Source organism: Vombatus ursinus, unplaced genomic scaffold (assembly GCF_900497805.2).
Source record: "Vombatus ursinus unplaced genomic scaffold, bare-nosed wombat genome assembly UNPS02011700.1, whole genome shotgun sequence".
Lineage (NCBI taxonomy): Eukaryota > Metazoa > Chordata > Mammalia > Diprotodontia > Vombatidae > Vombatus > Vombatus ursinus.
The window spans coordinates 5541545-5555229 of record NW_020951478.1 but is presented as its reverse complement, the minus strand read 5'-3'; the positions used below and the strand labels follow the sequence as shown (position 1 = coordinate 5555229).

The following is a 13685-nucleotide window of genomic DNA, read 5'->3' as shown; positions in this document are numbered from 1 at the left end:
TTTAGTCCAACTCTTCATTTTGCAGAAAAGGAAACTGATGCCTAAGGAGGTTAAGAGACTTGCCCAAGGTCACATAGGTAATGTCAGAAGCAAGATTTGAACATAAGCCTCACATCTACAAGGTCAATGCTTTTTTCACACTATGCCACAATGCTTTGTCATTACCATATGTCAGAAAACTAAACAGTCCATCCATTAAAATATTCAGACATGGAATAAAAAAGCCAAACTCATATGTGATTATTTTACATGTGATGACAATCACTATTTCATGTCAAGACTTTTGTTGTTTCTTTTTATTCAACCAAATCCAAGTAGTTTTGAGATGTGTATTTGGTATTAGCATTCACATAAATATATACCATACTTTTATAATATGAAATGCATAGCATAAATGCAATAAATATAATTTCATTGCTATTTTGGGAGTTTAATGATCGTTTCCATCACTAGTTTCTTGACGTTAGCATTTTTTCATATTATAAAGATTTATATTATAAAACCTCCTACAATTATAGTGCTCTAGCACACCCTATGACAAATATAAGCTGAATTTAACTGATTTCCTTTTTATTCTTTTGAGTTTCATTTATCAAAGCTCACTGAATACAATCATCATAGGATCCACACTACTAATTTGACATTTTCCTAAAAGAGAAGTGTTCCTTATCACTACTCACACTAATGAAAAGCATTATCAACTAATCAAACTAAGCCCTATGTACCAAAATACAATTTTCTAGGCTATTTTTTAAATAAAAGAATTAAGTATACACTTCTCCATAAGTACTATAAGCAAAAGGACAATAAGTACTAATTGTTAAGAACACTTACCTGGTGTCAAATTCAAAGTTAAGTGTACAGAATAGTAGGGTTTATAAAATGAGCAACAGAAGACTGGGAATGGATACCACCATACACCAAAATGTCTGGCCTCCTGTTTCAGTTAGCCAGCAAAATAATATAAAAATATGTTTACTTTTAAAAATGTCAGTAAAAAACAAAACAAGGGATATTTTTAAAACTATATGTGACATATGCTAGTTATAATTTTGAAACAATGCTAATATCTATATCAGGTTTGTCAAATTTATAAATTCTACTTGCTAATATTTTCTGAACAAAAATATGTACATATAAATCAGTTCTTCCAAAATGGTTTCAGGCCATCTACTAATGCTACTTCACTTTTAACATTCCAAATTTTATAAATTTTTATGAAAAGAAGAAGGCATCATGGATAGTTTAGTGGACAGGGAACTGGACTTGAAGTCAGGAAGACCTGAGTTCAAATCCTGCCCCTTATTTACTGGCACTGTGAGCCTGGGCAATCACTCTCAGCCTCAGTTTCCTCAACTGTAAAATGAGGGTATTGAATTAGATGATGTCTGAAGTCCCTTCCAGCTCTAAACATATTGTCCTACGAAAATTTGATTAATTCAAATCAATCTAAGCATTTATTAAGCACCTACTATGTGTGAGACACTGTGGTAGATGTCAGTATGCAAAGATTATTTATGATATAGACCCTGCTGCTCTCAGGGAGCTTGCATCTAATCTGAGTGAAAACACAGCATAGAGGGAGGCCAAATTAAGAGCAAAAGAGACATTTAAGAAAGTAGATCTCTTACCATATCCTCAGGGAATAATTTTCCTCTTTGATGTTTAATCTTTTGCATGAGATCACCTTCATCACAATACTCCATCACTATATACAGGTGTCCATCAGCTTGGAAAAATTTGAAATTCGTTAGTTAATTATTCTATAAACAATAATATTTAGAAATGTGGACACTACTATGTGAGAATGAAATAAATTAATATTTACCTTCAAACGACTCCTTAAAGGCAACAATATTGGGATGCTTCATTTTAGCCAACAGAATGGCTTCCTTCCTAGAGTTCTTTACATCAGAAAGAGACTGGAAAAAATGATTTTAAAATTAAAAATTTTTAAATTTTAAATTCTATGAATACATTCACAAAATGTTCAGTAACAATAATCCATAGCTATAAAGTACAACTGTATTAAGGTAGGTAATCTAAGTATTACTATCCTCTTTTATCTGATAAGGAAATTGAGGCAGAGGGGGATATAATGACTCATTATAGTTAGTAAATATCATTGCAAGGATTGGAAACCCAGGTCTCTCAACACCATAGTCAATGCTCTTTCTCCTAGGACACTGCTCATATAATGCATTTACATTCTTTAACTAGTTTAGAAACACAAGGCTAATTTAAATGACTTTATACAAATCCACTCATTTTGTCTCCTATGAATTTAACATAATAGGTGCTCAGTGACCTGCATAATAAAATTACAATTCACATTTATATTGTGTTTCATGATATAAAAAGCCCTTTCCTCACAAAAGTGCCATGAGGCAGGTTGCACAAATGTTATTATCCCCATTTTACAGGTGAGGGCAAAGGCTCAGATTAAATGATTTGCCCATGGTCACATAGGGTCAGAGCAGGAACTTTAAGGGGTCATAGGTCACAGACCTAGAGTGGGAAGAGACAAGTACAAACCCTTCATTTTTCAGATGAGACCCTGAGGCCCAGGGAGGTCAAGTAAGTTACACAAGGTCACTGCTAAGTAAGTATACAAGGTGAGATTGGAACCCAGGTTCTCCGACTCCAGAACCAATACTCTTTTTGCTATACTATGCTGCCTGATATTCTGACTCCAAGTCTGGGAGTAAATTGTGTGCTTTAGATATGATTCGCCCATCACACTATACCTCTGGGAACCTCCCTGCAACAGCCACCAGTGTGTTTTCAGAAAAACTGTAAAGCAATTTTGAACACAATATAATTAAGAAAAGAAATAATGATAATAATGATAATATTAATAATATCTAGAATATATATAGCTCTTTAAGTTCCACAAAGCATTTCACAGATAGAGGGTGTCCCAAATGTATAAGTGCCGTTTTAAATTATTAAAGCTTAAAGTTTTAAGTTATTAAAGCCTAAGACACTAAGACATTTGAAACAACCTATATTATCTCATCTGACCTTCACAACAATCCTGGGAAAATAAGTGCTATTATCCCCCATTTTACAGATGACAAAACTGAGGCTCACAAAGGTTAAGTGACCTGCCCATGGTCACAAAGTTAAAAAGTATCTGAGTCACTGAGGAAGAATTTGGGCTCCTAACTCTAAGTCTCTTACTGTATCCACTGTGCCACCCAGGTACTATAAGTATATACCAAAATACATATGTACACATATGCGTGCATGTACAGCCACGTACAGAAATGCATTCCAATAAGCAACAGAAATGATTTTAGGATTCCACATTTTGTGTTTTACACATTGCTGGTCTTTTCTTTGATGTAGATAATACATAATTAGCTGGACACTACAGCATGCTGTAGACAACATATCAAAAAGGACACATGCAGAAATCACATACAGAAGAAAATATGTTCAAAAAATATTTTTTCCCATAAAGTATTCTAATATCTTTTTAGGAGACAGATGTAAAACCTATAGATTTTATCTTGCCATTATGAATCTGGCAGTGATTATATACTGGCATTTATAACAAGGTTAAAGTAGAAATTTCTTGATATTCTAAATAGTCTTATGAATTCCAATAAAATATATCATTAGATAAATATTTTAAATCCAAGTAGAGTAAAACACCATTATAAAATTCTTCCCATATCCCCTAATTCCTTTATGCTATGGGTCAAACTGTGCCACCATGTTGTGGCAAAACAAAGGACAAAGTCTATAGAGAGCAGCTAAGTGCTCTCACTGTCCACCCGCTCCAAGATCACAACAAGGTGATGCTATAAGGCAGCACGAGTCTTGGGTGACCTCTTGCAGCAAACTTTTGAGAGGTCAGGACACAGGACAGGCAGCACAAAAATATGGTCATCTGTATCACTGCAGGGAGCACCTACATTGATGAGATCACAGATCTATCGGAGCACTAGATTATTTTTACATGTTGGTTCCAGGAATCATTACACTTGAAAACTATTTGCCAAAACTTTCACAAATCTTCAGGTAAAGAATTTAGGAATTCTTGCAAATTATCCTCATTTATGTGCATAACCATTCAATGTTGGATAATTTTTCCTTTCATCTGTTACTAGTACACTGTGCCTAGTCCCTTTCAAAGGAATTTTTTTTACTAATAAGGCCCCAGAAATAGTTATGGAGCATATCAAAATGTAGGGGCAGCTAGATGGTAAAGTAGATAGAAGGCCAGCCTAGAATCAGGAAGACCCAAGCTCAAATCTGGTTTGAGATACTTACTAGCTGTGTGACCCTGAGCAAGTCACTTAACTCTGATTGCCTCACTTTCCTCATCCATAAAATAAGCTGGAGAAGGAAAATGGCAAACCCTCCAGTATCTTTGCCAAGAAAACCCCAAAAAAGGGTCATGAAGAGTCAAATACAACTGAAGTGACTGAACAACAACATGAAAATGTAAGTAAAGGGGACAGGAACCTCCATTTGGGGACAGGGCCTGCTCAAATGAGAATTTTTACTCGAATGCCTACTAGGGTGAGAGGCCTGATATTTACTCTGTAAAGCATCACAATACCTTTGGTATGCAACACAAACACGATGTGAAATTTGAGGAATTTAGGATCACACATTTAAGGCTAAATGGAACCTCTGAGGCTATTAAGGTTGATATCTTCACTTTATTTCTTGTTCAGTTGTGTCTGACTCTCCGTGACCCCATTTGGGGTTTTCTTGACAGAGATTCTAGAATAGTTTGCCATTTCCTTCTCCAGTTCATTTTACAGATGAGGATACTGAGGCAAACAGTGTTCAGTGACTTGCTCAGGGTCACACAGCTACTAGGTGTCTATGGCTGGATCTGAAATCAAGATGAATCTTCCTGGCTCCAGGCTCAGCACTCCATCCATTGGGCCACCTAGTTGCCCATCTTTATTTTACAGCTAAGGAAAATGAGGACCAGGCCAGTTAAAATTACTTTGTCAAAGTTACACAGCTAGTAAGCAGAAGAAGTGGAATGTGAACCTGATCCCTCTGGCTCCCAGTCTAGTGGGATTTTTCACTGTGCCCCAAGTATTCTGCTTATCCTTTGACCAAAGTCAGGCTTTATTTGAAAAGAGTTCTGTGCTAGGTGCCTAATCTTTGCCTGAGCGTAGGAAAGATTTGCATCCTATTTTCCTGATAAAAACAGAGGCTTTAAAAAGAGGGAAAGAGAAGAAAATGAAGTCACCTGAATTCAGCGAGATTAAATCATTTAGGTCTCTTCAGGGTCACTACGATTTTTTTCTATCGCAGATAATACAACCCTGTTTTCTTCTTTCTCATAATTATCAACCTTAAGAACTGAACTGGGACTTTATTTTGTGATTATCTAATCAAGCCCCTTGATTAGATCAGAAAACTGAGGTCTATGGAGGAGAAAGTGTCTTCCCTAAGGTCAAAAAGACTTCCCCAAGGTCAAAGAAACGGGCAGGAAGCACAGTTTCTGCTTCCAGTGACTTCTCTCCACTAATGTACACCATGCCGCCTCCCTTAGGCTTTCTCTGTCTGACCAGGCACCACTTGCATACATATATAGATATATATATATATATGTATATATATGTATATATGTGTGTGTGTATATATATATACACACACACACATATACACATACATATATATATACATATACACATACATATATATGTGTGTATATATATATGTATATATATAGAAATCCCACCCTTAACTTTTCAACATAATGATGAGGATAGTGACAGCAAGTCACGTTTATACAGTATAAAATCTGGTTCTCAAAACACTTTCACTATTGTCAGGAAATTCTTGGGTTCTGATCATTCTTTTTGTTTCCTGCTATAGCTGAAATTTCATTTGGTCACAAGTGGACACACTGAGCAAACCAACAATGGTGGTCTCTTCATTAGTGGTGCAAAGTCGACATTGTAACCATCTACATCAAGGATGATGACTCATTTAGTAGTACATGCATACCAGCACCAGGGAAGACCCCTCAAGACACGACACCCCCCTTTTCTTTACTTGCGCAGGCAGAAATTCCTGCTTTATCTCATCCTCTAGCTATATGACCTTGTATAGAAGACTGTCGAAACTGTGGGGCCCTGAAAAGGGGAACATGCTGCGATTTCTCTACTCCTTTGTTCTCTTGGTTGCTGGGGAAGATTTACGCGAATAGATTGTGCCCCTGAGGCTCAGCCAATGGGCCAATGGGAAGGGGGTTAGGGGTGGATTATTGTGCTAGGATCTATATAAACCTATTTTGAACAAAGCACTCTTGCACTCTCTGGCTGATGCCATTTTGGGTGTCCTTTTTCGAGAAAGCCAATAAAGCAACTTTCCTTTTTTGCAATTCTTGTCAGGACTCTGATTCAAATTTGGTGGGGGTCTTTTGTCCCACACACTCATCATTTTAAAGAAACAGCATATAGAAACCATTTTTTAACCTTGACATTCATCCTGGGTCTATATACGTATAAATCTGATTCAACATAAGCCCAGGGATTATCTGATGATACAGTGAGAGTTAATTTCTTAAATAATTACCTTGGGAAGCCTTATTTCCTTCATCGCATACTTCTGGTTGCTGCTTTCTTGTTGAACTAAAAGAGCACGGCCAAAGGAGCCCTCCCCAATCACCTTTAGTACTGTGTACTCATCCATAATGAAGCCGTAGTTGACCTTGGTAAAGGTTACCTTTCATAAGTTAGTCTTCCAGATCTTACAGACTGTATTAAAAACAAAAACCAAAAACAAAACATAAGAACCAGCAGCACTCAGGTCAATTTTTTGTTAAAGAAACAAATAATGGGAAACTATGATCCCTCTTGGGCCGCTAGGTGGTATAGGGGATAAATCGACAGGTCTGGAGTCAAGAAGACCTGACTTCAAAGATGACCTCATGCTTCACTGAACCTCAGTTTCCTCATATACAAAATGAGCTGGAGAAGAAAATAGCAAACCTCTCCAGTATCTTTGCCAAGAAAACCCCAAATAGGGTTACAGTCAATCACAACTGAACAGCAACATGATCCCATTTATAATGGGCCTTGAATTGTTTGGAAGAAAAATGCTACAGAAACTTCAAATATAACAGAAAAAAAAAAGTTGTGAAATGCAAAATCATTGTTCTTCGAGGCTAAGTTTGCTGAATTATTTTAATTTTTTATTTCACGTGATCTATTTTCTATTAGAATTTAGGGATGCCGCTAGGGACTGCCTCTGTGATTTCAATGGCATAAGGAGTTCCCAGTCCCAATCCAACAAACATTTATTAAGCACCTATTAGATGCTTGGAATATACAAGCTGAAAAGCAGCTCTTGTCCTTTTGAAGATCTTCCAATCTACTGGGGAAAAACAATGTATAAACAGGTCAAATATATGTACATAATAATTTGAGGAAGAAAAGAGTATGAACAAGTAGGAGATCAGGAATGCCATCCCCTCGGGAAGTGAAACATAAACTGCGCTCACAGGATTCCAACAGGCTGAGATGAGGAGAGGGGGCAATTCAGGCACTAGTATACAAAGGAATAGACATGGGAAACAGAAACCCAAGTTCAGGAATAGCAAGTAGGGTCATTGGCTAACATATAGGATGTACAGAGGGAAGTAACGTGCAATAAACCTAGAGAAATTAGCTGGGAATATATACATATATGTGTGTATATATATGTGTGTGTATGTATATGCATATATATATATATATATATTTTAATTAAGGACTAATCAGCCAACCAGTAGAATCTTCCTACGTAAAATCTTTTCTAAAAGATTCCATCCCAAAGGGTTTCATCTTTGATTTTGTAAAGTTTAGGCAACTGAAGGAATAAACATCAAGCTATTTTAAATTCTATTCTTAGGTCTCCCTCATTCTTATATTTTTTTTATTCATATCCTTTTTTTTTTCTTTGCCATCATTTATTCTGAGGCAAACTTATCAATGAACAATGATCACAGGCTACATGCTGGCTGATAACCTTTGATTTCTCATGGGTAGTCATCATATTAAGATTATTGACTTGTTTAGGTTTTCCAAGGGTAAGCAGTAATAGATCTAATTCTAGGAAATAATAATAGTCAGATGGAAATGTCCATTACTGTCTCTCTAATGTTCACCTCGAGCTTTCAACTGGAACACTCTTAACCCTTAGAAAGAGAACATATGCGACTCACAATCACAGAACCTAGGCTCGGAAGGATTTTCAAGTCCTGAGTATCTAGCCCAGTGGGAAGCCCGGCTCTACATGATCCCAAGGCGGCTGGATTTTAACATTCCCAGTGATGCCTTCACCCCTTCACTAGGGCTGTCTTTTAAGAATCAAGTGGTTTGAAATTTCTTTATACTGACTGGGTGAATATTTGCTCCCCGCGTAACTTCTCCCAATATTTGCTAATTCTCCCCAGTGAGAATTAGGCAGAATAAATGTAATCCCTCTTCCACAAGGCAGTCCTTCAAATATTTGAAGACACTGACAACGCACTAGGTTTTCACTTAAGGCTACATGACCCGCTCTCGCTTCGGTCTTTAAATCTTTTCTCTTATCATTGAGGTTTGTTATTTTTAGAAGGAAAAAAAAAACCCAACCCTTCCCATTCTACAATATGTTCTTACCACCCAGGTAAATTTAAAATTGCAAATGCAAATAAACACTAACTGCCAGCAAAGACGGAGAAAGGGTTTAGAATCCTCTTGTGTGCGTGGAAAGCTGTACCTTACCTCTCAAAGCGGGGTAGTATAGTTGTTTGAGGTGACCACCTTGAACGCTCAAGGCTGTTTAGGAAGACTTACGCATTGGTATCATACCCTTCTGTTTTGGGGGACCACCCCCAATACACCAAGTACTACTTTCTTCAAAAAACCAAAACCAAAACCCTGGGGTTTCACTTTGGCTGTGCAGATAGACACAGAGGCCGAGTCTACAAGAGCGCATAGGTGCGGAGATTCAGGTTGGGAGTGGACTCAGCCCAGCAGAGCTTGCTGGGAATGCAAGGCGCATGGGGGTGCGGCAGGGCTGGACGGCTGGAGAGCAGCTGCAGCAGCAACCCAGGACCTGGTGGGAGAGGTTGGCTGCATCTGACCTGCCCAGCCAGGAAGTGCTGGGCACGCGCTTCCAGTCCCTTTGTTTCCCTAGGGAGCTCCAGGGGCCCTAGTCCACTCTGGCTCAGCTCTCCCTCCCCACTGTCCCTGGGAGGTAGTCATTATATACCCTCATGCATCTGCAGCCCCCGAGCTTTCCCCCAAGCCGGCAACCCGGCAGCCCCTGGCAGCGCTCGCGCAGAACCTTCCCCAGCTGCGGAAATCGAGACTCCTCCGGGTCTGCCAACAGGGCGCGGAGGCGGGAACATAGGCACCCCGGTGAATAATACAGGCAGGATTCTAGGGCGGCCGGGCCCTGGATGAATTGGCTTTCTGGTTCTCGGGTCAAAGACAAACAGACGGATAAAGGCGGGAGGGCAGTTGTCTTTGACTCAGAAAGACTCCAGAACTTGGTGCTAGTGTTTTGTTTAAAGAAATTACTTCGTGTTGCAGCTCGGAAATACCAAATGCCTTAACGCACCTGGTGTGTTCCTAGTAACAGCTTAAATTTTAGAGTAGCATTGCTGTTGAATATTTTAATTGTTTATTACCAGTAAAAAATACTTAATTTGGTAGGAACGATCAGAACCCCTGTTCAATTAGATGAGTGGCTCAGCAATAAACATTTATTTAGCTCCTATTATGTGCTAAGCACAGTGCTACACGCTGGGGATACAAAGAAAGGCAAAAGACGGTCCCTGACCTCAAGGAGCTTACAATCACAGGGAGGAGACAGCATGCAAACATCTAGGTACATGCGAGTTCTTTACAAGATAATTAATATGAAATTACAGAAAATGGACTCCAAAAGAGCTAATCCTATAGTTAAATGTCACTCCTTCACTCTCAGGTGAGAAATCAAGCTATAGTGGGTGAAAATTTTTCCACCCTGCAGAACATAGAGGAATTCTGCAATGATCTCTGTCTGCAGTGCACTGAGCAGTAGCCCACATAACAATATGGCCCCTCTCCCACAGGACAAGCAGACTAGCTCAAAAATAGGGTAGTGAATAAAGAGGATTGCCTTGCCACAATAAGTGCCCCACTTGGAGATTATGTAACATAAACTTGTAAGGGTCCCAGTCAGCACAGTTTCAGGATTTTCTCCAGTTTGATTCTGCATCATCTAAGTAGGAGCAAAGGCAGCTGAGGTTTGGCAGGGCAAAATCTTTCACAGGATTCAAGAGAAGGTAATGTAGAATTGAACTGGGCCGTCAGTTTCACTTTAATTACCTATTTTATCTTTTGTAATTGCTTCTATCCCTTGTTTAATGAAGAATACATCTTTTCTCTCATCTGCAAAAGGTATATGATCTGCTTCTTTTGTGATTTTTTAATGATTACGACCTTTAATAATAGGATCCTGTATAGGATGTATAGTGGGATATGGTGTGGAATTAAGGTACTGACCTCATTTGTACCTGAAAGCCTCCCAGTTTTCCCAACAATGACACTGCCCCCTCTCAGTTCAGGCTCTCATCACCTCATACTTGGCAATAGCTTGTCACAAGTCTCTCCCCACTCCAGTACATCATCCACTCAGTTCAGTGATCAGAGGTCTGACCATCACCCTCTTCACTTGACTCCAGTGACTATCACGTCCAGGAACAAATTTGACACTGGCATTCTTGATGTTCATCAGACAAGATACTCCATCTCCCAACTCGTTTTCACTGGCTATCCCCCATGCATGGAATGTTCTCTCTCCTCATCTCTACCTCTTGGCTTCCTTCAAGTCCCAGCAAAAGTCCCACCTTCCACAGAAAGCTTTTCCCTACCTCTTAATTACAGTGCCTTTCCTCTGTTGATTATCTATTTATTTCTGAATATAGTTTGTTTGTTCGTAGTAATTTGCATGTTGTCTCCCTTAGATTGTGAGGTCCTCTCCTCAAGGGCAGGGACCATCTTTTGCCCTTCTTTGTATCCTTAGCATTTAGCATAGTGCCTGGTATGTAGGCACTTAATGTTTATTGACTAACTTGACTGATACGGTATTGAGTAATATGTATATTTTTAACAGCCCTATTTGGAAGATGCCATTAAGTCTCTTAGCTTTAGTTTTTCCAGCAAATTATCCAATTTTATGTTTTCCATTTTATCTTTGTTAGATTTGTGCAAAACTGAGAGATTAAAATATCGTGCCCCTATTGTATTATTGTCTGTATCTTCTAATTCAGTTAATTTTTCCTTTATGAATTTTCATGCAAAGGCATTTAGAGTATATAACTTTAATACTGATATTGATTTGTTGTCTTTTCAGTATAATGTAGATTCCTTATCTCCTTTTATGTTGCAAATATTTGTTTTTGCTTTGTCTAGTAGCAGGATGGGTAGCTGGATGGCTCAGTGGATTGAATGCTGGGCCTGGAGTCAGACATTTACTAGTTACGTGACCCTGGGCAAGCTACTTAACCTCTGTTTGCCTTAATTCACTGGAGAAGGAAATGGCAAACCATTCCAGTATCTTTGCCAAGAAAACCCCAGGGACAGTATGGCCTATGGGATCATGGAGAGTTGGACATGACAGAACAATAGCATGATGACAACCCCTGCTTTTTTGTATTCAACTGATACATAGATTTTGTTCCAGTCTTTTATTTTTATTGTCTTTGTTTTTCAGATGTGTTTCTTGTAAGCAACTGGAATTTTGTTTTCTTATTGAATATCACTTTTTTCCCATTTTATTTAATTATTTGATCTACTTATATTTAAAGTTATGAATTAGATTTATATTTTCCTCTATTTCTCTATTTTTCCCCTGAATTAGGATATTCTTTGTTATTCTTCCTTTGTAAATATTGTACTTTGTCTCTTCAGTTATTTTGGCTTAATTTACTTTAAGATAACCCTATTCCTATAGTTTCTTTCCTCTCACCCTCAAACTCCCCTTCCCATTTTCTATCCCTTTCCCTAATTTTGGAATTTTGCTTAATTCCTTTTATCTAGTCATTTAATTCATCTCATTTTTTCTCTGTTAAAGAGAAAACTAAACCTTCCTCTACTTTTTCCATTTGTTTTCATTTTCTGCACCTTTTTCTAAAAAGGATTCCTCTCATTCTCTTCTCTTTCTATTCTAGACTTTTCTTTTTAGATTCAAGGTCCTTGTACTTGTTTTATTTCTACTAGAAAAAATTTCCCTGTATTCCTTCTAAAGTACCTATTTTTGTGTTCCTTCTTCCAAATTTTCTATATTACTGCCTTATGGATCTTGCCCTCTCTTCTGTTGAGCCTCACTCTTAGAAGGATCACTTCTAAAAGATGAGAGGCTAGAATTTCATGGTAGAAATTTTCTTATATCCCTGATTGTCCAGTTAATTACTAATCCCTGCTGTCCCCATGATCATTTTTCTTCCTTTTTGCTATGAAATCTCTTCCTTGAAAACCATGCCTTTACACCCTTCCAGATGTCAGTCACCTCCAGGAGCTTAGAGCCCCTTCTCCTGATGCAGAATGCTGTTCATGGAGGAAAACTATCTCAGAAGCATTGGTCTTTGTAAATACCAAATTCCTGAAGATTATGTCCATGGTAAGGTCCCAATCTCCTATTGTAGGAGCTCTCTTCTCTATGGGACTGTTCTTTGGTGGTACCCCCACACATCAGTGAATTATGATTTCCTTCTTTCTTGCTTCTTTTTTTGGTCCTTCTCTTTGTAAACTCACCCATTCTCCAGTAGGTATTCTTCTGAGACTACAAGTTATTTTTTCTTCACTGTTATTAACTTGATTAGCATACAACACACATTTTCCTCTATCTTCTTCCTCTTTTCTGCTTTCATGAGCCCTCCCATTCAATAGTTTCATCTCTCCAAAAAACATCGAATCACCTATAGGTGGGGTGTTTTGAGATTTAGTATATGTTTCAGGATTGTTCCTCCATCATTACTACTTCTAATTAAGTGCTGTTTTCATAATTATCTGTACTTTTAGAAAGAAATCTCTTAATGGCCTATCATTTTGTTGTTGTTAACCCTCTAAGTATCTCTACTTTTTTTTCTCTTTTTTTCCTGGGGTAATTTATTTTGTTATTTGCATTTTCATTCTTAGCTATATTTACCTTTCTTGTATTTCTTGTCTGGAGTGTTTGCAAGGCAAATAACCTGCTCATATCTGGTTTTCTTTGTAGGAATGTTCCAAATGCCTCTTTTTTTAAATGTCTTTTTTTTTCCTTTCCCATTATTGGACTCAAATGTATCTCATTGTGGGTTATATCTTGAGCTTCTTTGCTCTTTGGAACACATTATTCCATCCTTACCCTATAGCTTTTAGTGGCTACAAAATAGTTTTATGTTTATTAAATTTCCTCTCCTTTATATCTGAAAGCCTGTTGTAACGAATTCTTATGTTCCATTATGTTTTGGAACTTGTAGTAGACTGTTCACACTGCACCACCTCCTCCACCCCACCCCACCCCTGTCGCCAACCAAACCTATACATTCTTTTTTAGTGATGCTTTGCTTCTAGTGTTCAGAAGGTCTGGACAATTTTCCTGTATTATAGCATTCAGGTTTTTTTACTTATTGTGTTCTTCTAGGAGACATAATCTTTTAAGTTGTTTGAGTCCTACCTTTCAAGATCAATGTTTTTCCTGTATAG

The 13685-nt window shown here is 37.9% G+C and overlaps 1 protein-coding gene across 4 annotated transcripts in view; it reads right to left on the bottom strand.

Annotated features, from left to right (window-relative positions):
* The window catches only part of NEK3 (NIMA related kinase 3), a 34080-nt gene extending 24732 nt beyond the window's left edge, over positions 1-9348 (bottom strand). For 2 of the 4 annotated variants that reach the window (XM_027856895.1, XM_027856898.1), the window contains exons 1-4: positions 9223-9348; positions 6559-6740; positions 1829-1922; positions 1632-1729 (exon numbers count right to left, since the gene is read on the bottom strand). In XM_027856895.1, coding sequence (XP_027712696.1) covers positions 1632-1729; positions 1829-1922; positions 6559-6675 — 309 coding nt within the window. In that variant the 5' untranslated portion in view covers positions 6676-6740; positions 9223-9348. Of the gene's footprint in view, positions 1-1631; positions 1730-1828; positions 1923-6558; positions 6741-7293; positions 7334-8732; positions 9192-9222 lie in introns of those variants that run through there. The other 2 variants (XM_027856896.1, XM_027856897.1) reach the window with 2 other exon arrangements.
* Between the last annotated feature and the right edge of the window lie 4337 nt (positions 9349-13685).